At 44.5% G+C, this 27,254-nt stretch overlaps 1 protein-coding gene across 1 annotated transcript in view; it reads right to left on the bottom strand.

The window, feature by feature from the left end:
• Positions 1–27,254, bottom strand: part of LOC135028796 (pinopsin-like) — a 504,551-nt gene that overhangs the window by 90,050 nt on the left and 387,247 nt on the right. Inside the window, exon 4 of the mRNA XM_063953804.1 lies at positions 22,371–22,696. Coding sequence (XP_063809874.1) covers positions 22,371–22,696 — 326 coding nt within the window. The remainder of the gene's footprint in view (positions 1–22,370; positions 22,697–27,254) is intronic.

Here is a 27,254-nt window from a genome sequence, read left to right as displayed (position 1 = left end):
CAGCTGCTGCAAAACACAGCTGCCAGGCTGTTAACCAACCAGCCCTGTTCTAGCCACATAACACCCATCCTCCACACATTAGGGGCCCCCACACTCTCTGCCTTCATTACACCCACTGCTGCCCCCCTTCATTGAGCCCACCGCCGCTTCCCCTGCATTGCGCCTGCTGCCGGCACTGAGATCGTCGGAGCACAGCATGATTCAGCTGTGTCTCCGATTTCCCTTGTTGTACATGGCTGCGGCCGTGGGTGCCGGCCAGTTCCACCGCCGAGCTGCTTCTGCGATGTCAGAGAGACTCTCGCAGGATTTTGCTCACCGCCGTGGCCTCTGGGTTTTCTATGATGTCCAGTGTGATGTTAGTGTATTAGAATGCTTAATATTTGTAGACACTCCCTTACTAACATGTATAAGCCTGAATCTTCAGTGATGGTCCCTGGGACCAGGGGGATACTGGGAAGTGGGTGGTCCAGTGTGCAGTGTGCCTGGAGTTGGTGATGGAATAAACAGCACAGCAGTGAACTCACATGTCTCTGTGTCCTGATGACTGGATTTACAAACGTATGAACAAAACATGGTGTCAGAATAAGTTTAACTTGGACTGCTAGTGCTCTCAGAGTGTGAAAGAATCCTGCAGCAGTCTGTGTCTGCAAAGCCTTCCATGTGCTCCTCTCTTCAAACAGTGAGTAACCATGGATAAACTAGCTCCTCCAACCGGCATGCTGATGTCTGGTAACTTGTCTGAAAACTGGAAAAGATTTAAGCAAAGGCTTAATATATCTCTTGCTGCATGTGGAGCTGATACAGAGGCTGACAAAACGAAGGCATCCATTTTCCTCCATGTGATAGGAGAGGATGTTCTGGACATTTATAATAGTTTTCAGTTTGCTGAGGGGCAGAATATGGTGCTATCTTCTATAATGCAAAAGTTTGAAGATTACTATGTGCCAAGGTAAAATGTGACATATGAAAGATATAAGTTTTTCACATATGATCAGAAGTCTGTAGATGGATTTGATCAGTATGTTATAGAGCTGCAATCACTCAGTAAAACCTGTGAGTTTGGTGATTTAAAGGATTCACTGATTAGAGATCGTATTGTCTGTGGAATACCTGATAATGGACTCAGAGAGAGACTGCTGAGAGAGCAAGACCTAACACTAGACAAGGCGTGTAGATCTGCAGAAATAACTAGATTTCAAGCCAAAACGTTACACAAGGAAGTTGATGCTGCTGTCCATGTAGTGCAAAACACAGAGCCAAGCAAACCTCCATTCTCAAGAATGAAGCTGTCTAAGCCACAGTCTAATAAGGAAATGTGTAGTAGATGTGGAAATGCTCACAATCCTAAAATGTGCCCGGCTTATGGTAAAACCTGCATGAAATGTGGTAGACTTAATCACTTTGCCAAATGCTGTAAAATCAAAAGTGAAACAACCAATGTGCATGCTGTTAAACAAACAGAGGAATTCTTTGTGGATTGCATTGAACTTTGCAGTGCAGATAAGAAAGAATGGATTGTCCCTGTAACTGTGAACAAGATTGTCATTCCCTTTAAACTTGATACTGGTGCGCAGGTGAATTTAATATCGTTTCAAGACTATAAGACTTTTAGAGTAAAACCTAAAATTCATCTAGCCAAAGTGAAAGTTACAGGGTACACTGGGGAGGAAATTCCTGTGAAAGGTACATGCTTAGTGACACTGAAATATAAGGGACAACAGTTTAAAACATCTCTACTGATTGTGGATAAAAATGTGCAACCGATTCTAGGATTAAGATCCTGTGAGAAACTAAGCTTGCTAAAGAAAGTTTTTATGGTGACATCACAAGTAGAAGATGACTGCAAATCGATGTTTACAGAATACAGAAACTTGTTTGAAGGTCTAGGTTGTTTGCCTGGAGAGCATAAAATAAATATAGACACACAAGTTTCTTCAGTGATACACCCCTGTAGAAAAGTGAAGTTTGCGCTGAGAGAAAAACTGAAATAAGAGTTAAATCGCATGGAAGCCTTGGGTGTGATACAGAAAGTTGATGAGCCTACTGAATGGGTAAGCTCCTTAGTAATTGTTGAAAAGAAAAATGGACAACTCAGAATATGTCTAGACCCCAGAGATTTAAACAAAGCTATTAAACGAGAACATTTCAAACTACCAACCAGAGATGAAATCATGTCGCAATTTGCAGGAGCAAAATGGTTCAGTAAATTGGACGCATCGTTAGGATTCTGGCAAATGAAGCTAGATGAGGCCAGCTCAAAGCTTTGTAGATTTAATACACCAGAAGGTCGATACAGATTTCTTCGACTACCATATGGAATATTGTCTGCTCCAGAAGTATATCACAAAAAGATACACATGATTTTTGAACATATTCCAGATGTTGAAACAAGGATGGTCATTCCGAGTTGTTCACTCGCAAGCTGCTTTTAGCAGCTTTGCACACGCTAAGCCGCCGCCTACTGGGAGTGAATCTTAGCATATTAAAATTGCGAACGAAAGATTAGCAGAATTGCGAATAGACACTTCTTAGCAGTTTCTAAGTAGCTCCAGACTTACTCGGCATCTGCGATCAGTTCAGTGCTTGTCGTTCCTGGTTTGACGTCACAAACACACCCAGCGTTCGCCCAGACACTCCTCCGTTTCTCCTGCCACTCCCGAGTTTTTCCCAGAAACGGTAGCGTTTTTTCACACACTCCCATAAAACGGCATGTTTCCGCCCAGAAACTCCCACTTCCTGTCAATCACATTATGATCACCGGAACGAAGAAAAAACCTTGTAATGCCGTGAGTAAAATTCCTAACTGCATAGCAAATTTACTTGGCGCAGTCGCCCTGCGGACATTGCGCATGCGCATTAGCGACTATTCGCTCCGTTGCGACAAAAAAATAACGAGCGAACAACTCGGAATGACCCCCAATGATGGATGACATTATTGTCTGGGGATCTACAAAGGAAGAACATGATTCTAGATTGAGACAAGTAATGGAACTTGTCAAGAAAGTGAATCTAAAGCTAAACAAGGACAAATGTGAATTTGGCGTGAATACACTTACCTTTATGGGCGACGTGGTCTCGGATCAAGGTGTAAAACCAGACCCAAGGAAAATATCAGCCATAGTGAACATGGAACGTCCTAACAACAAAGACGACATCAGAAGATTCCTAGGAATGATTACTTACTTAGGAAAGTTTCTCAACTCTCTGAACGAACAGCCTCTCTTAGATGGTTGTTGGACAAAGATAACGAGTGGATGTGGTCACATGAACAAGAAGAAAGTTGGCAAAACTTGAAACAGATCATTACAGAGCAACCAGTGCTAAAATTCTTTGATCCTGCGAAAAGAATAAGAATTTCAGCAGATGCTTCGCAATTTGGCCTAGGCTCAGTGCTGTTACAAGAACATGAGGATACATGGCAACCAGTAATCTATGCATCAAGAGCACTAACAAGTGCTGAAACAAGGTATGCTCAGATAGAAAAAGAACTTCTAGCGATCACATATGCATGTAAGCGATTTCATCAGTTTGTGTATGGTCAAACATTTACAGTGGAAACTGACCACAAGCCATTGGTAGCTATCATGACTAAAACATTACGTGACTGTCCCATGAGAATTCAACGAATGCTTATCAGACTACAGAAATATGATGTACACTTGCTGTACTGTCCCGGCAAATACATGTACATTGCTGATACACTTTCTCGTGCTGTGGACAAAAGTGAAGGTTCCAAAAGTCTGATGGATGAAGAGATAGAAGCCTATGTTAATTTGATCGTGCTTCTCTACCAGTGTCTCTTTCAAGACAAGAACAGATTAGGAAAGAAACTGAGACAGATGACACAATGAAAGTGTTGAAATATATCATTCTGAAAGGTTGGCCAGCAGAAAAACATGCGTGCCCGCTGTCTATCCATGATTATTGGTTGTACCGCAGTAACCTTACAGTTGTCGTGGCATTATTTACAAAGGCAATAGGTTTGCCATACCTGCACAACTAAGAAAAACTATGCTGTGCAAGATACATGAAGGCCACTTAGGAGACGAAAAATGTAAGCGGAGAGCGCGTGAAGTTATGTATTGGCCAAGAATGAACCAAGACATAGCACAGACTACAGCTACATGTGAATTATGTCTTACGTATAGATCGAAACAACAAGTCGAGCCACTGAGTCCTCACGCAGTGCCAGAGAGACCGTACCAGAAAGTTGGCACAGATTTGTTTGATTGTAATGGGAAAAAATAAGATTTTACTTACCGATAAATCTATTTCTCGTAGTCCGTAGTGGATGCTGGGGACTCCGTCAGGACCATGGGGATTAGCGGCTCCGCAGGAGACAGGGCACAAAAATAAAGCTTTAGGATCAGGTGATGTGCACTGGCTCCTCCCCCTATGACCCTCCTCCAAGCCTCAGTTAGGATACTGTGCCCGGACGAGCGTACACAATAAGGAAGGATTTTGAATCCCGGGTAAGACTCATACCAGCCACACCAATCACACCGTACAACTTGTGATCTGAACCCAGTTAACAGTATGACAACGTAGGAGCCTCTGAACAGACGTCTCACAACAATAACAACCCGATTTCTTTGTAACAATAACTATGTACAAGTATTGCAGACAATCCGCACTTGGGATGGGCGCCCAGCATCCACTACGGACTACGAGAAATAGATTTATCGGTAAGTAAAATCTTATTTTCTCTAACGTCCTAGTGGATGCTGGGGACTCCGTCAGGACCATGGGGATTATACCAAAGCTCCCAAACGGGCGGGAGAGTGCGGATGACTCTGCAGCACCGAATGAGAGAACTCCAGGTCCTCTTTAGCCAGGGTATCAAATTTGTAGAATTTTACAAACGTGTTCTCCCCCGACCACGTAGCTGCTCGGCAGAGTTGTAATGCCGAGACCCCCCGGGCAGCCGCCCAGGATGAGCCCACCTTCCTTGTGGAATGGGCCTTGACAGATTTAGGCTGTGGCAGGCCTGCCACAGAATGTGCAAGTTGAATTGTGCTTCAAATCCAACGAGCAATCGTCTGCTTAGAAGCAGGAGCACCCAGCTTGTTGGGTGCATACAGTATAAACAGCGAGTCAGATTTTCTGACTCCAGCCGTCCTTGAAATATATATTTTCAATGCCCTGACAACGTCCAGCAACTTGGAATCCTCCAAATCGCTAGTAGCCGCAGGCACCACAATAGGCTGGTTCAGGTGAAACGCTGACACCACCTTAGGCAGAAAATGAGGACGCGTCCGCAGTTCTGCCCTGTCCGAATGGAAAATCAGATATGGGCTTTTATACGATAAAGCCGCCAATTCTGACACTCTCCTGGCTGAAGCCAGGGCCAGTAGCATGGTTACTTTCCATGTAAGATATTTTAAATCCGCCGATTTGCGTGGCTCAAACCAATGGGATTTGAGAAAATCCAAAACTACATTAAGGTCCCACGGAGCCACTGGGGGCACAACCGGGGGCTGTATATGTAGTACTCCTTTTACAAAAGTCTGGACTTCAGGAACTGAAGCCAATTCTTTCTGGAAGAAAATCGACAGGGCCGAAATTTGAACCTTAATGGACCCCAACTTGAGGCCCATAGACAATCCTGTTTGCAGGAAATGTAGGAATCGACCCAATTGAAATTCCTCCGTGGGGGCCTTCCTGGCCTCACACCACGCAACATATTTTCTCCAAATGCGGTGATAATGTTGTGCAGTCACCTCCTTCCTGGCTTTTACCAGTGTAGGAATGACCTCTTCCGGAATGCCTTTTTCCCTTAGAATTCGGCGTTCAACCGCCATGCCGTCAAACGCAGCCGCGGTAAGTCTTGGAATAGACACGGTCCCTGCTGAAGCAGGTCCCGTCTTAGAGGTAGAGGCCACGGATCTTCCGTGAGCATCTCCTGAAGTTCCGGGTACCAAGTTCTTCTTGGCCAATCCGGAGCCACGAGTATCGTTCTTACTCCCCTTTGCCGTATAATTCTCAGTACTTTTGGTATGAGAGGCAGAGGAGGAAACACATACACTGACTGGAACACCCACGGCGTTACCAGAGCGTCCACAGCTATTGCCTGAGGGTCTCTTGACCTGGCGCAATACCTGTCCAGTTTTTTGTTGAGGCGAGACGCCATCATATCCACCTTTGGTTTTTCCCAACGGTTCACAATCATGTGGAAGACTTCTGGATGAAGTCCCCACTCTCCCGGGTGTAGATCGTGTCTGCTGAGGAAGTCTGCTTCCCAGTTGTCCACTCCCGGAATGAACACTGCTGACAGTGCTATCACATGATCTTCCGCCCAGCGAAGAATCCTTGCAGCTTCTGCCATTGCTCTCCTGCTTCTTGTGCCGCCCTGTCTGTTTACGTGGGCGACTGCCGTGATGTTGTCCGACTGGATCAACACCGGCTGACCCTGAAGCAGGGGTTTTGCCAGGCTTAGAGCATTGTAAATCGCTCTTAGCTCCAGTATATTTATGTGAAGAGACATCTCCAGGTTTGACCATACTCCCTGGAAGTTTCTTCCCTGTGTGACCGCTCCCCAGCCTCTCAGACTGGCATCCGTGGTCACCAGGACCCAGTCCTGTATGCCGAATCTGCGGCCCTCTAACAGATGAGCACTCTGCAACCACCACAGAAGAGACACCCTTGTCCGTGGCGACAAGGTTATCCGCTGATGCATCTGCAGATGCGATCCGGACCATTTGTCCAGCAGATCCCACTGAAAAGTTCGTGCGTGGAATCTGCCGAATGGAATCGCTTCGTAAGAAGCCACCATCTTTCCCAGGACTCTTGTGCATTGATGCACAGACACTTTCCCTGGTTTTAGGAGGTTCCTGACAAGTTCGGATAACTCCTTGGCTTTCTCCTCCGGAAGAAACACCTTTTTCTGAACCGTGTCCAGAATCATTCCCAGGAACAGCAGACGTGTCGTCGGGGTCAATTGAGATTTTGGAAAATTCAGAATCCACCCGTGCTGTTGCAGCACTATTTGGGTTAGTGCTACTACGTCCCCCAGCTGTTCCCTGGACCTTGCCCTTATCAGGAGATCGTCCAAGTAAGGGATAATTAATACGCCTTTTCTTCGTAGAAGAAACATCATTTCGGCCATTACCTTGGTAAAGACCCGAGGTGCCGTGGACAATCCAAACGGCAGCGTCTGAAACTGATAATGACAGTTTTGCACCACGAACCTGAGGTACCCTTGATGTGAAGGGCAAATTGGGACATGCAGGTAAGCATCCTTGATGTCCAGGGACACCATAAAGTCCCCTTCTTCCAGATTCGCTATCACTGCTCTGAGTGACTCCATCTTGAACTTGAATTTTTGTATGTACAGGTTCAAAGATTTCAGATTTAGAATAGGTCTTACCGAGCCGTCCGGCTTCGGTACCACAAATAGTGTGGAATAATACCCCTTTCCCTGTTGTAGGAGGGGTACCTTGACTATCACCTGCTGAGAATACAGCTTGTGAATGGCTTCCAATACCGTCGCCCTGTCTGAGGGAGACGTTGGCAGAGCAGACTTTAGGAACCGGCGAGGGGGAGACTTCTCGAATTCCAACCTGTAACCCTGAGATATTATCTGCAGGATCCAGGGGTCCACCTGTGAGTGAGCCCACTGTGCGCTGAAATTCTTGAGTCGACCCCCCACCGCCCCTGAGTCCGCTTGTAAAGCCCCAACGTCATGCTGAGGGCTTTGCAGAAGCCGGGGGGGGGGCTTCTGCTCCTTGGAAGAAGTTGCATGGTGCACTCTCTTACCCTTTCCTTTGCCTCGGGGCAAATATGACTGTCCTTTCGCCCGCTTGTTCCTATAGGAACGAAAGGACTGCGGCTGAAAAGACGGTGTCTTGTTCTGTTGGGAGGGGACCTGAGGTAAAAAGGTGGATTTCCCGGCTGTTGCCGTGGCCACCAAATCCGATAGACCGACCCCAAATAATTCCTCCCCCTTATACGGCAATACTTCCATATGCCGTTTGGAATCCGCATCACCTGACCATTGTCGCGTCCATAAACTTCTTCTGGCAGATATGGACATCGCACTTACTCTCGATGCCAGAGTGCAAATATCCCTCTGTGCATCTCGCATATATAGAAATGCATCCTTTAAATGCTCTATAGTCAGTAAAATACTGTCCCTATCCAGGGTATCAATATTTTCAGTCAGGGAATCCGACCAAACCACCCCAGCACTGCACATCCATGCAGAGGCGATGGCTGGTCGCAGTATAACACCAGTATGAGTGTATATACTTTTCAGGGTAGTTTCCAGCCTCCTATCTGCTGGATCCTTGAGGGCGGCCGTTTCAGGAGACGGTAACGCCACTTGTTTTGATAAGCGTGTGAGCGCCTTATCCACCCTAGGGGGTGTTTCCCAGCGCGCCCTAACCTCTGGCGGGAAAGGATATAATGCCAATAACTTCTTTGAAATTAGCAGTTTTCTATCGGGGTTAACCCACGCTTCATCACACACTTCATTCAATTCGTCTGATTCAGGAAAAACTACAGGTAGTTTTTTCAGACCCCACATAATACCCCTTTTTGTGGTACATGCAGTATCAGAGATATGTAAAGCCTCCTTCATTGCCGTGATCATATAACGTGTGGCCCTACTGGAAAATACGTTTGTTTCTTCACCGTCGACACTAGATTCGGTGTCCGTGTCTGGGTCTGTGTCGACCGACTGAGGTAAAGGACGTTTTACAGCCCCTGACGGTGTCTGAGACGCCTGTACAGGTACTAACTGGTTTTCCGGCCGTCTCATGTCGTCAACTGATTTTTGTAATGTGCTGACATTATCACGTAATTCCATAAATAAAGCCATCCATTCCGGTGTCGACTCCCTAGGGGGTGACATCACCATTACCGGCAATTGCTCCGCCTCCACACCAACATCGTCCTCATACATGTCGACACACACGTACCGACACACAGCAGACACACAGGGAATGCTCTTATCGAAGACAGGACCCCACTAGCCCTTTGGGGAGACAGAGGGAGAGTTTGCCAGCACACACCCAAGCGCTATAAATATATAGGAACAACCCTATAGAAGTGTTGTCTCCCTTATAGCAGCTTAATATATATCAAAAACGCCAAAAAAAGTGCCCCCCCTCTCTTTTTTACCCTGTTTCTGTAGTGCAGTGCAGGGGAGAGTCCTGGGAGCCTTCCTCGCAGCGGAGCTGAGCAGGAAAATGGCGCTGTGTGCTGAGGAGATAGGCCCCGCCCCCTATTTTGGCGGGCTCTTCTCCGGAGTTTGTGAGACCTGGCAGGGGTTAAATACATCCATATAGCCCCAAGGGCTATATGTGATGTATTTTTTAGCAAGAACAAGGTATTCTCATTGCTGCCCAGGGCGCCCCCTGCAGCGCCCTGCACCCTCCGTGACCGCTGGTGTGAAGGGTGTGACAACAATGGCGCACAGCTGCAGTGCTGTGCGCTACCTCATGAAGACTGAAAAGTCTTCTGCCGCCGGTTTCTGGACCTCTTCGCTTTTCGGCATCTGTAAGGGGGTCGGCGGCGCGGCTCCGGGACCGGACTCCATGGCTGGGCCTGTGTTCGATCCCTCTGGAGCTAATGGTGTCCAGTAGCCTAAGAAGCCAATCCATCCTGCACGCAGGTGAGTTCACTTCTTCTCCCCTAAGTCCCTCGTTGCAGTGAGCCTATTGCCAGCAGGACTCACTGAAAATAAAAAACCTAAAAACTTTTTCTAAGCAGCTCTTTAGGAGAGCCACCTAGATTGCACCCTGCTCGGACGGGCACAAAAACCTAACTGAGGCTTGGAGGAGGGTCATAGGGGGAGGAGCCAGTGCACATCACCTGATCCTAAAGCTTTATTTTTGTGCCCTGTCTCCTGCGGAGCCGCTAATCCCCATGGTCCTGACGGAGTCCCCAGCATCCACTAGGACGTTAGAGAAAGTACATTGTCGTGACTAATTATTACTCTAACTACCCTGAGGTGAAGACACTACATACAACTACTAGTAAAGCCGTAATCAATTGCATGAAGTCAATCTTTGCAAGGCATGGTGTTCCTATGGAAGTGTTCACTGACAATTGTCCTCAGTTTTCCAGTGCTGAATTTAGACAATTTGCTGATGAGTGGGAATTTGTCCATACTACATCAAGTCCCCACTATCCACGCTCAAATGGGTTGGTGGAAAATTCAGTAAAAACTGTAAAGAGTCTCATGAAAAAAGCTCAAGAAGGTAAAGAAGATTTCTACAAAAGTCTTTTAATCTATCGCAGTACACCTTTACAGAATGGACTTTCTCCTGCACAAATGCTGATGGGAAGGAGGATTAGAGCAAATCTCCCGATACATGATGAACTGCTTAATACACATAACTAAGCGTTGGTCAGACTGAGTAAGGAACGTCAACAGGCGAAACAGAAACTGTTCCATGACAGGCAAGCAAAAAGCTTATCTGATTTAAAATCGGGTGACCAAGTCCGTCTCAGAGATCACGAGAAAGGTATTTGGGTGCAGAAAGGTATTGTGCAAGCACAAGTAGCACCAAGATCTTATACTATACGTACAGAGCATGGAACGGAAGTAAGAAGAAATCGGGTGGATTTAAGATCTCAACCTAACCATAATGAAGACAACATGACTGAAGAATACCCTTCATCTGACATGTATGATGATCCTCATAATGGTGAACAAACCACGATTCAAGAAAGGTCCAACATAGTAGATGAAACACAGACTGTGTATGAAAGACCCAAAAGGGAAATACGCAGATCTGAGAGACTCATTGAAACGTGTTAGATGATGTTCTTAATATGATGTTGTTAATTGTTGCATTGAAGCGTACAGGGCTTATCTTTAAAGAAAAGAGGATGTGATGTTAGTGTATTAGAATGCTTAATATTTGTAGACACTCCCTTACTAACATGTGTAAGCCTGAATCTTCAGTGATGGTCCCTGGGACCAGGGGGATGCTGGGAAGTGGGTGGTCCAGTGTGCAGTGTGCCTGGAGTTGGTGATGGAATAAACAGCACAGCAGTGAACTCACATGTCTCTGTGTCCTGATGACTGGATTTACAAACATATGAACAAAACATCCAGGAGCTGAGCCCTGCAGCATGAAGGTGCCTGGGCTGCACTTGAGTCTTACAGTATTTATTGTCACTTCCACATTATTAATAATAGACACTATATCTACCATAAAGTATGCAAAGTAAACACATCACTTTGATCTGGATCCCTCAAACCAGCGCTGTGGAAAGAAGCCCACAGGCTTCTATGGGGTACCTCCAGAAAAAGGCATTCCCCTCTGCAGCAGTGCCCCGTCATCACTTAGTACATTCAGAAAATGCTGTAAACAGGTTTTACCGCATTTTTCATTTAGCACACCCCGCCCATAGTGTGGGCAGGTAGTGCAGTTTAGTACTGTTGGGAGGCAGTTTGGGGAGGTGTAGTATGGGGTGGTAGTGAAGTGATATAGTGTGGGATGTAGTGCAGTGATATAGTGTGGGGAGGTAGCATAGTGATGTACTGTGGAGTAGTAGTTCAATTAGACTGTATAGTGCAGGGATGAGGTGTGAGTAGATAACAGTAATGTAGTGTTGAGAGGTAGTTTGGGGAGGTATAATGCAAGGATGTAGTGTGGGGAGGTAGCATAGTGATATAGTACAGGAATGTAGTGTAAGTAGGTAGCATAGTAATGTAGTGTAGATCGGAGAGCTCTCTCAGGTTAGCTGGCCGTGGGGCTTCTGCTCTGTGACCCCGGTCAACTGTGCTGTAGACTGGTAACTAACTTTACAGCATTTGAGATGCCAGTTCACAGCTGATCTAGGTCACAGAGTCCGCAATCAGCTGACTGGAAGAGAGAGTTCACCGATCACCAGGAAGGTAAGTGTAGGCGAGGGTCACATGGTTGGGGGTGGGGGTCACATGTGCTTTACAATCTCAGGGTAATTTTCGTGAAAAATACCCTGAGAAATGTGGTAACTGGATTCTCAGGAACAGAGCTTTCACGCAAGCTCTGCCCCTGTATGCTATAATTGATACACTCTTGCGATGTACTCATTTATCGAAATGCAATTCAGCCCAAATTATCACATCCTATCCATATCTTTATGCAGATTGTGATAAATATGACCCAAACCCATAGTGCAGAGATGTCGTGCTATAGTGCAGAGCTGTAGTGTGGGAAGGAAGTGCAGTGATGTAGTATGTATGGCACACAATAGACCCTTCATAAATTCAGAAATTTCAGCTCCAGGCCCTTGTGGACCTTAATCTGGCACTGATAAGGGCTACTTAATAAACCCCTGATAATGCTAATACCAATAAGTGTGAATCAACCACAGTGGCTCCTGAGAACATATGAATATAAATCCTAAAAGATAATGGTGCAGATGTACTGTACTAGGCATTGGAGAGAGATAAAGTAGAGAAAGAGAGAGATAAAGTAGAGAAAGAGAGATAAAGTAGAGAGAGAGATACGACCAACCAACCAACCAACCAACCAGCTCCTACCTGTCATTTTTCAAACACAGCCTGTAACATGGCAGTTAAGAGCTGATTGGCTGGTACTTTATCTCTCCCAACGTTATCACTCTCCAAGACTTAATATATCTCAGCCAATGTCAGAAATCGCATATTAGACACAGCAGAGCAAAACCATATCTAAACGGCTGTAGCAGAACACATACTGTATATGCTGCAGACAGCTGATTTATGAGAAGAAATGGAATGCTGAGTACTTATTCATCTCAATGTGTGATAAGAGAAACATTACCTCTGAAATTGAAACATTGTAAACAAGCTCATAAAATGGCTGTGAAATCTTGTAACTCAATTATAAAAAAAAATAAACTATGACATTAATTATTTCCAATGATAAAAAACCTCATATACTATCACCCAATTATTTTAAATATATTTCATAATTACAATCATTAAATATTGAATTATTTATTCACTGAGCCTTGTTAAAAGTATAGTAAAATTTAATTTGTAATTCTTAATATTTATTTATTTAGTTTGAGTGTTGTTTGCATGAATCTGTCTTTTATAGACAATTCTGATATAATTAAATCTGTCTGTTTCCCGAGGTGTGTTGCTTAAAAAGATAACGCTTTCCTTTCTGTTACATATGCTTTGGGTAAAATACAGATGGTTGCTCTTTGTGAATGTGACTTTTAGTAGTAGCCAAAGTGGGATGTAATCACGTTACCGGTGGTCGGGATCCCAGCGACCAGGATGCCGATGCCGGAATCCTGACCGCTAGAAATGCCGACAGTCGACATGCTGACTTACAGGGACTATTCCCAGTCGTGGGTGTCCATGACACCCATACAGTGGAAATTGAACCTGTGGAGAGCCACCGAGCCCACTGCATGGCGAGCGCTCCTTCCACTCAATCCCCGCTGGCATTCTGGTGGCTGGGATCCCGTCGTCAGTATGCTGACTGTCAAGATCCCAGCTGCTGGCATCACATAACCAACACGCCAAGGCTACTATACATTAGCTGTACCTGTTTTACAGCACTGTAAATATCACTGCAGCACTGTCTGATTTATAATTTCCTGTTTTAAAATTTTTTTTTACCCCCTCACTACAAGACAATGGGTGAGATTCAAATGATATATCACGCCCAATTTCCTTTCTAAAATTATCTCCGTTATCACGCATATTGCGACCATAGTAATTAGGTTTAGCTGTGTAAAGGGTTGGGTGCCTCGCTACTCCGGGGGTAGCGAGCTGAAATAATGATACAAAATCCCTGAGGGCAGAAACAGAACGGGTGTGGACTGGATAGGGGTGAAAAGAATTGACTGCTGCAAAACAAAACTATTTTCTGTAATTAGACATGAGCGCTTCTATTTTTGTTGAAAACCAAAGACCCCGAATTTTGGGAATCCAAGTATAGCCGAGTCCCAGCTCGGATCACTTTTGGGGAGGTTTTGGATTGCATGTAAGCGCCTCCCTCATGCTTTCAGGTGCCACTTCACTCGGTAGAGTGTATACTGAGGTGGGTAAAATTAACTGGAAATTAACATGAGTTTATCTGTTTGCAATACATTTTTAGCAATCTTTAAAGAAACTCAAAACACTTGAGGGTGGTATAACAAAATCAAAACCCGATGATGATTCAGCACCAAAACCAAAAACACGGGGTCTTCACTAGTGATGAGCGGGTTCGGTTCCTCGGAATCCGAACCCGCCCGAACTTCACCTTTTTTTACACGGGTCCGAGCGACTCGGATCCTCCCGCCTTGCTCGGTTAACCCGAGCGCGCCCGAACGTCATCATCCCGCTGTCGGATTCTCGCGAGGCTCGGATTCTATCGCGAGACTCGGATTCTATATAAGGAGCCGCGCGTCGCCGCCATTTTCACACGTGCATTGAGATTGATAGGGAGAGGACGTGGCTGGCGTCCTCTCCGTTTAGAATAGATAGAGAGTGAGACACTTGATTTACTGGAGCATTAGGAGGAGTACTCAGAGAGTGCAGAGTTTTGCTGATAGTTATACTAGTGACTGACCACCAGTGCAGTTTTATTTATTTTTATTATTTAATATAATCCGTTCTCTGCCTGAAAAAAAACGATACGCAGTCACATACCATATCTGTGCTCAGCCTCAGTGTGCTGCATCATCTATGTATATCTGACTGTGCTGAGTGCTCACTGCTCACACAGCTTAATTGTGGGGGAGACTGGGGAGCAGTTATAGCAGGAGTACATATTTAACAGTGCACACTTTTGCTGCCAGAGTGCCACTGCCAGTGTGACTGACCAGTGACCACTGACCACCAGTATATTGTGATTGTCTGCCTGAAAAAGTTAAACACTCGTCGTGTGGTGTTTTTATTCTATAAACGCATTCTGCTGACAGTGTCCAGCAGGTCCGTCATTATATAATATATACCTGTCCTGCAGTAGTGATATATATATATTTTTTTTATATCATTATCATCCAGTCTATACTAGCAGCAGACGCAGTACGGTAGTCCACGGCTGTAGCTACCTCTGTGTCGGCAGTCGCTCGTCCATCCATAATTGTATACCTACCTGTGGTGTTTTTTTTTTTTTTCTATCTTCTTCATACTAATAGTTTACTTTAGGAGTCTGCAGTGCTGACAGTGTCCAGCAGGTCCGTCATTATATAATATATACCTGTCCTGCAGTAGTGATATATATATATTTTTTATATCATTATCATCCAGTCTATACTAGCAGCAGACGCAGTACGGTAGTCCACGGCTGTAGCTACCTCTGTGTCGGCAGTCGCTCGTCCATCCATAATTGTATACCTACCTGTGGTGTTTTTTTTTTTTTTCTATCTTCTTCATACTAGTAGTTTACTTTAGGAGTCTGCAGTGCTGACAGTGTCCAGCAGGTCCGTCATTATATAATATATACCTGTCCTGCAGTAGTGATATATATATATTTTTTATATCCTTATCATCCAGTCTATACTAGCAGCAGACGCAGTACGGTAGTCCACGGCTGTAGCTACCTCTGTGTCGGCAGTCACTCGTCCATCCATAATTGTATACCTACCTGTGGTGTTTTTTTTTTTTTTCTATCTTCTTCATACTAGTAGTTTACTTTAGGAGTCTGCAGTGTTGACAGTGTCCAGCAGGTCCGTCATTATATAATATATACCTGTCCTGCAGTAGTGATATATATATATTTTTTATATCATTATCATCCAGTCTATACTAGCAGCAGACGCAGTACGGTAGTCCACGGCTGTAGCTACCTCTGTGTCGGCAGTCGCTCGTCATCCATAAGTATACTAGTATCCATCCATCTCCATTGTTTACCTGAGGTGCCTTTTAGTTGTGCCTATTAAAATATGGAGAACAAAAATGTTGAGGTTCCAAAAATAGGGAAAGATCAAGATCCACTTCCACCTCGTGCTGAAGCTGCTGCCACTAGTCATAGCCAAGACGATGAAATGCCATCAACGTCGTCTGCCAAGGCCGATGCCCAATGTCATAGTACAGAGCATGTAAAATCCAAAACACCAAATATCAGTAAAAAAAGGACTCAAAAATCTAAAATAAAATTGTCGGAGGAGAAGCGTAAACTTGCCAATATGCCATTTACCACACGGAGTGGCAAGGAACGGCTGAGGCCCTGGCCTATGTTCATGGCTAGTGGTTCAGCTTCACATGAGGATGGAAGCACTCAGCCTCTCGCTAGAAAAATGAAAAGACTCAAGCTGGCAAAAGCACAGCAAAGAACTGTGCGTTCTTCGAAATCACAAATCCACAAGGAGAGTCCAATTGTGTCGTTTGCGATGCCTGACCTTCCCAACACTGGACGTGAAGAGCATGCGCCTTCCACCATTTGCACGCCCCCTGCAAGTGCTGGAAGGAGCACCCGCAGTCCAGTTCCTGATAGTCAGATTGAAGATGTCAGTGTTGAAGTACACCAGGATGAGGAGGATATGGGTGTTGCTGGCGCTGGGGAGGAAATTGACCAGGAGGATTCTGATGGTGAGGTGGTTTGTTTAAGTCAGGCACCCGGGGAGACACCTGTTGTCCGTAGGAGGAATATGGCCATTGACATGCCTGGTGAAAATACCAAAAAAATCAGCTCTTCGGTGTGGAAGTATTTCAACAGAAATGCGGACAACATTTGTCAAGCCGTGTGTTGCCTTTGTCAAGCTGTAATAAGTAGGGGTAAGGACGTTAACCACCTCGGAACATCCTCCCTTATACGTCACCTGCAGCGCATTCATCATAAGTCAGTGACAAGTTCAAAAACTTTGGGCGACAGCGGAAGCAGTCCACTGACCAGTAAATCCCTTCCTCTTGTAACCAAGCTCACGCAAACCACCCCACCAACTCCCTCAGTGTCAATTTCCTCCTTCCCCAGGAATGCCAATAGTCCTGCAGGCCATGTCACTGGCAATTCTGACGAGTCCTCTCCTGCCTGGGATTCCTCCGATGCATCCTTGCGTGTAACGCCTACTGCTGCTGGCGCTGCTGTTGTTGCTGCTGGGAGTCGATGGTCATCCCAGAGGGGAAGTCGTAAGACCACTTTTACTACTTCCACCAAGCAATTGACTGTCCAACAGTCCTTTGCGAGGAAGATGAAATATCACAGCAGTCATCCTGCTGCAAAGCGGATAACTGAGGCCTTGGCATCCTGGGTGGTGAGAAACGTGGTTCCGGTATCCATCATTACTGCAGAGCCAACTAGAGACTTGTTGGAGGTACTGTGTCCCCGGTACCAAATACCATCTAGGTTCCATTTCTCTAGGCAGGCGATACCGAAAATGTACACAGACCTCAGAAAAAGACTCACCAGTGTCCTAAAAAATGCAGTTGTACCCAATGTCCACTTAACCACGGACATGTGGACAAGTGGAGCAGGGCAGGCTCAGGACTATATGACTGTGACAGCCCACTGGGTAGATGTATGGACTCCCGCCGCAAGAACAGCAGCGGCGGCACCAGTAGCAGCATCTCGCAAACGCCAACTCTTTCCTAGGCAGGCTACGCTTTGTATCACCGCTTTCCAGAATACGCACACAGCTGAAAACCTCTTACGGCAACTGAGGAAGATCATCGCGGAATGGCTTACCCCAATTGGACTCTCCTGTGGATTTGTGGCATCGGACAACGCCAGCAATATTGTGTGTGCATTAAATCTGGGCAAATTCCAGCACGTCCCATGTTTTGCACATACCTTGAATTTGGTGGTGCAGAATTATTTAAAAAACGACAGGGGCGTGCAAGAGATGCTGTCGGTGGCCAGAAGAATTGCGGGACACTTTCGGCGTACAGGCACCACGTACAGAAGACTGGAGCACCACCAAAAACGCCTGAACCTGCCCTGCCATCATCTGAAGCAAGAAGTGGTAACGAGGTGGAATTCAACCCTCTATATGCTTCAGAGGTTGGAGGAGCAGCAAAAGGCCATTCAAGCCTATACAACTGAGCACGATATAGGAGGTGGAATGCACCTGTCTCAAGCGCAGTGGAGAATGATTTCAACGTTGTGCAAGGTTCTGCAACCTTTTGAACTTGCCACACGTGAAGTCAGTTCAGACACTGCCAGCCTGAGTCAGGTCATTCCCCTCATCAGGCTTTTGCAGAAGAAGCTGGAGACATTGAAGGAGGAGCTAACACAGAGCGATTCCGCTAGGCATGTGGGACTTGTGGATGGAGCCCTTAATTCGCTTAACAAGGATTCACGGGTGGTCAATCTGTTGAAATCAGAGCACTACATTTTGGCCACCGTGCTCGATCCTAGATTTAAAACCTACCTTGGATCTCTCTTTCCGGCAGACACAAGTCTGCTGGGGTTCAAAGAACTGCTGGTGAGAAAATTGTCAAGTCAAGCGGAACGCGACCTGTCAACATCTCCTCCTTCACATTCTCCCGCAACTGGGGGTGCGAGGAAAAGGCTACGAATTCCGAGCCCACCCGCTGGCGGTGATGCAGGGCAGTCTGGAGCGACTGCTGATGCTGACATCTGGTCCGGACTGAAGGACCTGACAACGATTACGGACATGTCGTCTACTGTCACTGCATATGATTCTCTCCCCATTGAAAGAATGGTGGAGGATTATATAAGTGACCGCATCCAAGTAGGCACATCAGACAGTCCGTACTTATACTGGCAGGAAAAAGAGGCAATTTGGAGGCCCTTGCACAAACTGGCTTTATTCTACCTAAGTTGCCCTCCCACAAGTGTGTACTCCGAAAGAGTGTTTAGTGCCGCCGCTTACCTTGTCAGCAATCGGCGTACGAGGTTACTTCCAGAAAATGTGGAGAAGATGATGTTCATTAAAATGAATTATAATCAATTCCTTCGTGGAGACATTCACCAGCAGCAATTGCCTCCACAAAGTACACAGGGAGCTGAGATGGTGGATTCCAGTGGGGACGAATTGATAATCTGTGAGGAGGGGGATGTACATGGTGATATATCAGAGGATGATGATGAGGTGGACATCTTGCCTCTGTAGAGCCAGTTTGTGCAAGGAGAGATTAATTGCTTCTTTTTTGGTGGGGGTCCAAACCAACCCGTCATTTCATTCACAGTCGTGTGGCAGACCCTGTCACTGAAATGATGGGTTGGTTAAAGTGTGCATGTCCTGTTTATACAACATAAGGGTGGGTGGGAGGGCCCAAGGACAATTCCATCTTGCACCTCTTTTTTCTTTCATTTTTCTTTGCGTCATGTGCTGTTTGGGGAGTAGTTTTTGGAAGGGCCATCCTGCGTGACACTGCAGTGCCACTCCTAGATGGGCCAGGTGTTTGTGTCGGCCACTTGGGTCGCTTATCTTAGTCACACAGCTACCTCATTGCGCCTCTTTTTTTCTTTGCGTCATGTGCTGTTTGGGGGGTGTTTTTTGGAAGGGCCATCCTGCGTGACACTGCAGTGCCACTCCTAGATGGGCCAGGTGTTTGTGTCGGCCACTAGGGTCGCTTAGCTTACTCACACAGCTACCTCATTGCGCCTCTTTTTTTTCTTCTTTGCGTCATGTGCTGTTTGGGGAGTAGTTTTTTGAAGGGCCATCCTGCGTGACACTGCAGTGCCACTCCTAGATGGGCCAGGTGTTTGTGTCGGCCACTTGGGTCGCTGAGCTTAGTCATCCAGCGACCTCGGTGCAAATTTTAGGACTAAAAATAATATTGTGAGGTGTGAGGTGTTCAGAATAGACTGAAAATGAGTGGAAATTATGATTATTGAAGTTAATAATACTTTGGGATCAAAATGACCCCCAAATTCTATGATTTAAGCTGTTTTTTAGGGTTTTTTGAAAAAAACACCCGAATCCAAAACACACCCGAATCCGACAAAAAAAATTCGGTGAGGTTTTGCAAAAACGCGTTCGAACCCAAAACACGGCCGCGGAACCGAACCCAAAACCAAAACACAAAACCCGAAAAATTTCCGGTGCTCATCACTAGTCTTCACACATCTCTACTTGTAATGAGTGTAAATAGCATTGTAGTACCACTTTCACAAAGAAAATGTGAAAATCCCAGTCTTTACCCAGCATTTGAGTGCCGGGTCATTATGCTGGTCCCAGCCTTACCCCCCTTTCACACAGGAAAGCAACTCACAAGGTAAATAATCTTCTTCCCTAATTTGTCGATCAACCCTGGTGTGTCTTCAGTGTAAAAGGGTCAACCCGGATCGAAATTGCCAGATCGTCGACCCTGGTAAAAAAAACAGGTTTGAAGTCTCGGGAATTTTGACCCTGGTTGACCCTTTCACACAGAAAAAAGACCTGTGTTGATCCAAAAAAGACCTGTGTTGATCCAAAAATTACTGGGTATAAGTGATTTACCCAGTAATTAGTTTTTCTGTGTGAAAGAGTATAAATATGTTCCACTAATTAATTGTGATATCAAAGAGGACATCTATTAAAATATATTGACTGACATAAAACTATTGTTTTTGTCCAATTGTCATGAATGTCAAAGCTATGCACTTTAGAAAGCACCAGGGGAATTATATGTACCCGGAATCTACCTGTGTTTCACATGTACTGGTACTAGCTTTTCTTTTCATGGCAATTTTGGCTATTTACTGTATGTAGAACTTCAAGAGCAAGCATATACCAAGCATAAGAATATTTTAGTTAAAGGCCAAGGCTAAAAAAATTTCTCTGATATCTGTGTACAAATAACCAAGCAATACATTCTGATATCAAACTTTGTATTTTCTTAAACACACTAACTGATACAAAAATATTTAGGACACTTGCACTAGATAGAAATAGCACAGCTATGGAGATCCCATTAAATCACATAAAATTATCCATTTGAGTTCCATCATTGCAGAGGACATAGCTGCCAAGTTTGTCTAAGTGTCTCTTGTGACAATACCTGATGAACCCTGCAAGACTTTCAATGGATCTGCTGAAATATTGACCAGTTGCAATAAAAATTTTAATTTGCCTTTGAAACACTTCCCAACCTATGTTCTAGTGAGTTCATTAATTTGGAATAAAGAAATAATCCACAAGAAGAAAATAGATTCCATAAGATATAAAACAAATTTATTTTAAACTGCAGTGTGATTTCAATAATTATCCGTTTAGGGATGGGGAAGGGGCAATGACGGCCAGGGCCAGCACTTCAGAAAATGCATGGGTGTAACATTTTGAACTCTCTAAGAACAGTTCATATCTTTACCTACTTTTGCACCCACATACACAACCAAGATGCCATTTTGTTGGACCCAATTATTTATGAAATACAGGGGTGAAGAGTGTGAATTTAGTGTGGAGTTTTGTCCTTTTTGGGAGGATACCTTTTTTTTCTTATTCCCTGGTATAGCCTCTTAGTGGGTCACATTTTCTAAATTTCAGTTACCCTTCTGCAGAAAATGACATTCAAGATAGGTCTAAACCAATCGGTATTTTAGGATAAAAACAGAAAAGTCAAAATGAATAAAGTGGTGGTTCTAAAGGTTTCACTGCAAATGTTTCATAAATCTGCAAAACTAGGCTTAGCTTAATTTTCTTGGAGCAATTTCAAGGACAGGGAAGTGGGTGAGTACTTGAAAGACAAGTATGCATGGGTTGGGTAAGAAATCCATCCCGGTAGCATCCCAACAGTCAAAATCCTGACGGATCCCAGTAAGTGCTTTAACCCTACCACATCCCTAACCCACCCATCCCTCAGCCTAACCTTAACTGTATCGTCCCACAGCCTAACCCTGACCTTCCTCCCCGTCGGCCTAACCCTCCCCCACTCCCACAGCCTAACCCTAACCCTCCCCCTTCTGCCTAACCCTTACCCCAGTACTCACTGTTGAGATCTGTCGGGATTCCACTGATGGTATTCTAACTGACAAGATCCCAACTGCTAGGATCCTGACCACATACTGTAGGTACACCTGTGCAATGAGCATATAACAAAGCAATACTGTTTGTCAATAAGCCTTAGAGGTTGATTGTGAATCAGGCTCAAACTAGTCTGATTTACTACCTTATGCTAATGTGAGTTTTTGTAGGCATAATATGAGGGTTGGTGCTGCTCCATTGTTTTTCCATCTACAGCCACAACTGTCATCAATTTTAATGGCGCCAGCCCCACACTACAGGCTTTCCTACTCCATAAACGACTCCGGATTTCACAGACCTTTTGCTACAAAAGCCCACAACACTCCCACAGTTCCATACTATCCCATTAAAACCTCAGTTCCCACCCCAAAATCACGTTAAAAAAAACGTGATCTGATTGGTTGCAGTGGACCACTTTTCCACTGGCTCACGTCTCTACTTTTATCACTGCTTAGTACATGTCCCCTTTTATTCACTAAACCGTGATTTATGGATGATTTACTAGCTCACTCATTACTATATTAAAAAAAGAAAAGTAAAAACATTGAAGAACGTGGCATGCTTTGTGTAAATGTAACTATCTATGAGCTTCTTACCTGTTTTACAGCATAAAGAAGTCTTCCATAGCAATATACCATCACGAGAACTGGTAAGACCAAGCAGAAAATAAAAAGGCAGATAATGTAGGAAACTGATTCTGTAGACTCGGAAGTCCAGCGCACCGAACAGCTGGTCCCTGCTCCCTCCTTCCCATAGCTGCTCCATCCAAGGAGAGGTGGCACTGTCCATATCAGGGAGTAAATCCAGGAGCTACACACAGCAAGCAGAGCTTTCGTGAACTTTGGACCCCCTTTGTTGTATAAAGTCAGAGTAGTGTACCGTTCATATGAAAGGATAGCCAATGAGATGAGCGAAACAATGCCTGCAAAAAAATATATTCATTAATTCGGTAGTGCTTAACATGCAAACAAGATTTTTTTAACTGCTTGATGTGTTAGATACTGTAACATTCATTTATGACAATCTGCCACACTATGTGGTGATAACAAAGAGAATACAGAAACAAACTAGGTCGATTCAAATTGTTGAGATTTGCTGTTTTTTAACTCTTGCTTTTAAATTTGGTTTCTTTTCCTACAATTGTTTTAAAGTGGAAAGGATACAGAATTGTAAATTAATATATTTTTTACTTTACTATACACTAAGCCCAGCTGTCAGGAGATACCAGCTGTCGGAATCCCTGCAGTTGTAATCCCGACGCTGGAACCCCGACACCCATCAAAATACCGATGCTGGAATCCCAACAGTGTTAGGAGACGATGCAGTAATCCTGACTGCAAGCATAGCGGGTAAGTCAGGCTTAGGGCTGGCAAGGGGGGGGGGATAAGATCTAGACACGGGTTAGGGTTAGGCTTCGAGGAGGGGGGTTAAGGTTAGGCACCACTGGGGGTAGGTTAGGTCTAGGCACTAAGAGGGGAGGGTTAGGGTTAGGGTGTGGGGAGGGGGGTTAGGTTTATGCACCAGCAGGGGGAGGTTAGGGCTAGGCACTAAGGGGGAGGTTAGGGTTAGGCTACTAGAAGAGACGGTTAGGGTGTTGAGGAGCGAGGCTAACATACCTTGCCCCTGTTGGGATTTTAAATAACTGGATGCCGGCATCAGTATTGTGGCTCCTGGTATCCGATCAATGGCCAAACATACCAAACCTGGCTAAGCTTAGTGCACAGTAAGGAAACTTGACACAAGGGTGGACATTCACTAAATCATTTTTGGGCGATTTTGCTATGTTTTTTGCAATAATGCTGCAATTTACTAAGGACCGATTCATATGGAAATCACATGTCAAACTCAACTTCACAGACCAAATCGCGGCAAATTACCATGCCCGTGAAACTGCTCAAACTCACACAAAAACCCACCTCAGTGCACCAAAACAATGAATTTGCTTTTAGCAAGTGTGTTTGCTACATTCCCTACATGGATCAGTGAGATCCGTGCAGGATTTTGTGTTCTAAGTGAAGTAAAGAGTTAATGTTGTAGAAAAAAAACAATGTGGGATCCCCTGACTTTCAATGAGCCAGCACCTGGCTCTTGAGCTGGTCCTGGAAACACCGATCCAGTTTCATTCCAGGACCAGTCTCGGTATAGAGGTGAAGCAGGGAAGAGCTATAGAGGTACCGATATAGTTTATTTACCCCAAAGTACCAGCCAGTTAACTCCTAACTGCCGTGTTACAGGCTGTGTTTGAAAAGGAACAGGAGCTGATTGGTTGGTACTTTATCTCTGTCCACTTTATCTCTCTCTAAGACTTAGTACATAACTAAAAAGGAAGGAGGTTGTAATTTGATATGATGCTTACAATAAGGACCTTACAGCTTCTTTGTACATTCAGACATACTTTCAGTTTGTGAGGGCTGCTTACAAATGATGACCTTCATGTGCACTCAAATGACCATTGTTGATCACAGCAGCAAATATGTTAGCAGTTGGGCAAAACCATGTGCACTGCAGGGGGGACAGATATAACATGTGCAGAAAAAGTTAGACTTGGGTGGGGTGTGTTCAAACTGAAATCTAACTTGCAGTGTAAAAATAAAGCAGCCAGTATTTACCCTGCACAGAAACAAAATAGCCCACTTAAATCTAACTCTCTCTGCAAATGTTATATCTGCCCCCCTGCACTGCACATGGTTTTGCCCAATTGCTAACAAACTTGCTGCTGCGATCAACTCGGAATTACCCCATACTTACCTACTCTCCCAGAAGCTGCGGGAGGCTCCCGTTTTTTGGGGTAGCCCCCCGCACCCCCGGAAGAGTGGCAGGTCTCCCGCATCCTGCTCGCACCCTAGTGATGCGGGCAGGATGGAGCTCCTGTGAATGCTTGGCAATAATAATTGTATATATTCGAATATTAGAATCTGAATCAGGCTTTCTAGGAAATAATGATTTTTTTCCCTTCTTCGACAGTGCACAAACAATAATATATATTGTTTCCTTGTCACACTTTAAACTGTTGCTTTCTTTGTACAATTTTAAGCGGCGACCCTCCCTTGGTGACCTATGATGGCAGACTGCACATCTTCTATAGCAAAAACTGGGCAATGATTCAGTAAACATGTAATAATAACAACTGTTTGTAATAGACAAATATACTTAGTTTGTTACAGGTTATAAGAATTATAATGACATCACTGCTAATGCTATGTACACATAGTTACTAGAGATGAGCAGACTCGGTTTACTGAAAAACTGCGCACACCCGAATTTCAGGGATTCGAGTGAATCTGAGCAACGGCTCGGGTTTTCCCATCTCGCTTGGATTCCAAATCGAGGCAAAATGTCATCATCCTGGAGTCAGATTCTATGCATATTATATAAGTGCCTGCAGCGGTGATTCAGTGCCATTTCACAGCAGGTGCTTACTCCACGATGTGTTGTGCTTACTCCACACTGTGTCCACCCACTCTGGTGCAAGCTGTGATGACCTGTGTGTCCACTGTGTCCATACACTCCAGTGCATGAGCTCTGCTCACCTATCTGTGTCCACTGTGTTCATTCACTCCAGTGACAGACCTGGCCTATCTGTGTCTACTCCACACTGTCCACTCACTCCAGTGGCTGAGATGACCTGAACAGTGTCCACTGTGTCTATAATACACTCCAGTGCTGTTTAGTGTTAATATTGGCTGAGCTAGATTACAGTATTGGCAGTTAGCAAGGTCATTGTTTATTACTTTTTATAATTCAGTTATTTAGTTACATCTGTTGTCTAAGTGTGTCACACTGGTGCTCTACTGTAACTTTGCAGGCCGTACCCCACTGCACCTTTGTTGACATAATAATATAAGCAGTGTGACTCGTTGCTTTTGTTGTCATTTAAAATAAAAAGCTCTTTTTATACAAGCTACAGATGTAGCCACATTCATTGCCTAGCCTACATGCACATGTATATATTCGCACCTGTGACTCATATGCATTGCATTGACGGGTCGCGAGTGTGAATAGGCACAGCTAGTTATTGCCGCGATGCATATGCACATGCATACGCATCATGGCAATGATGAGCTTGGCTACATCTGTATGTGTGCTGCACGTCACAGCACCCTTGTTGACATAATATGTATATATATATATATATATATATATATGTGCCCTTGTTGACATACAGTAATAATATAAGTGCTGTGATTCTCGCATTTGTTGTCATTTAAAAAAAAAAAATCTTTTTTATACAGGCAGTATACATTGTACACCATTGTGCTTTGTTGACATAATATATATAAGCGCCTTTGATGACATAATAATATAAGCAGTTTTAATCATTGCTTTGTGATGTCATTTAAAAAAAATGCTCTTTTTTTTACAAGCTGTGTGCACTGTACACCACTGCGCCTTTATTGTCGTAATAAATATACGCGGTATGATTTGCTACTGTGAGTTGTCATTTCCAAGAAAATATTTGGTATTTATTGTTGTACAACCTGTGAGCACTGTACCCCACTGTGACATTGTTTGCATAAATATAAGCAAAGTGATTCCCCATTGTGTGAGATGTCATTTGTGAATAAAAGTAAAAAAGAATTGCTCTGTTTTATTGATAACTTGTGTGTATTGAGTTCATCAATATGGATGACAATCAGTTGAGAGAAGTGCAAGAGCCACAAACAAATACTAGTGCTGCAGCTGCTGCCACCAGTCACAACAATACTAGCTCTTTAACATCATCTACTAAAGCTGATGCCATAGGGCATCAAGGGTTCAAGTCCAGGGCATCTGAAATTAAAAAACAACTATATTTTACAATGGTAAAGGAAAAAAACACCTCTAATAAAGGGAAAGATTACTGCAGAAGAACATAAAATTGGCAACATGCAATTCACCACACACAGTGACAAGGAAGGCTCAAGTCTTGGCCTTTATTTATGAGTGGTGATACTGCTACTGTTAGTGAGGCATCTTCTTCTGCCTTTCATGTTAATGTAATACTTTCTTACTCAGAGTGTAGCAGAGGTGTAAAAAAAATGAAAACTGGAAAATCAGTGCTGAAAAGTGTTAAGACTCTCCTCAGGGAACCATAACAAATCCCTTAGGAGAGGCTAACTGTTTCCACAAATGCTAAATCCCTGAGGAGAGTCTAACTGTGTCCACAAATGCTATGTGTGAGCCTGACCTTTCTGATACTGTACTCGTAGAGAAGCCTCCTTCCAACATTTCTGTATCCTGTGCAAATGTGGCAATGAGCAGCAGAAGTATAACCGGTGACATAGAAATTTGAGGATGCCACTGTGGAAGTGCATCAGGATGAGGGTGATATTTGTGTAGCTGATGCTGGAACTAATGAGGATATTGATGATGAGGATATTGTTTGTGTAAGTTAGGCACCAGTGAAAGCAGTTCTTGCCCATGATAAGAAGGGCCTGGACATAAGACCAAAAAATCCACCTCATATGTGTGTAATTATCTTTACCCAACTCTTGACAACC

Source organism: Pseudophryne corroboree, chromosome 2 (assembly GCF_028390025.1).
Source record: "Pseudophryne corroboree isolate aPseCor3 chromosome 2, aPseCor3.hap2, whole genome shotgun sequence".
NCBI classification, from domain to species: Eukaryota; Metazoa; Chordata; class Amphibia; order Anura; family Myobatrachidae; genus Pseudophryne; species Pseudophryne corroboree.
This window is presented reverse-complemented; position numbering and strand designations above follow the sequence as displayed.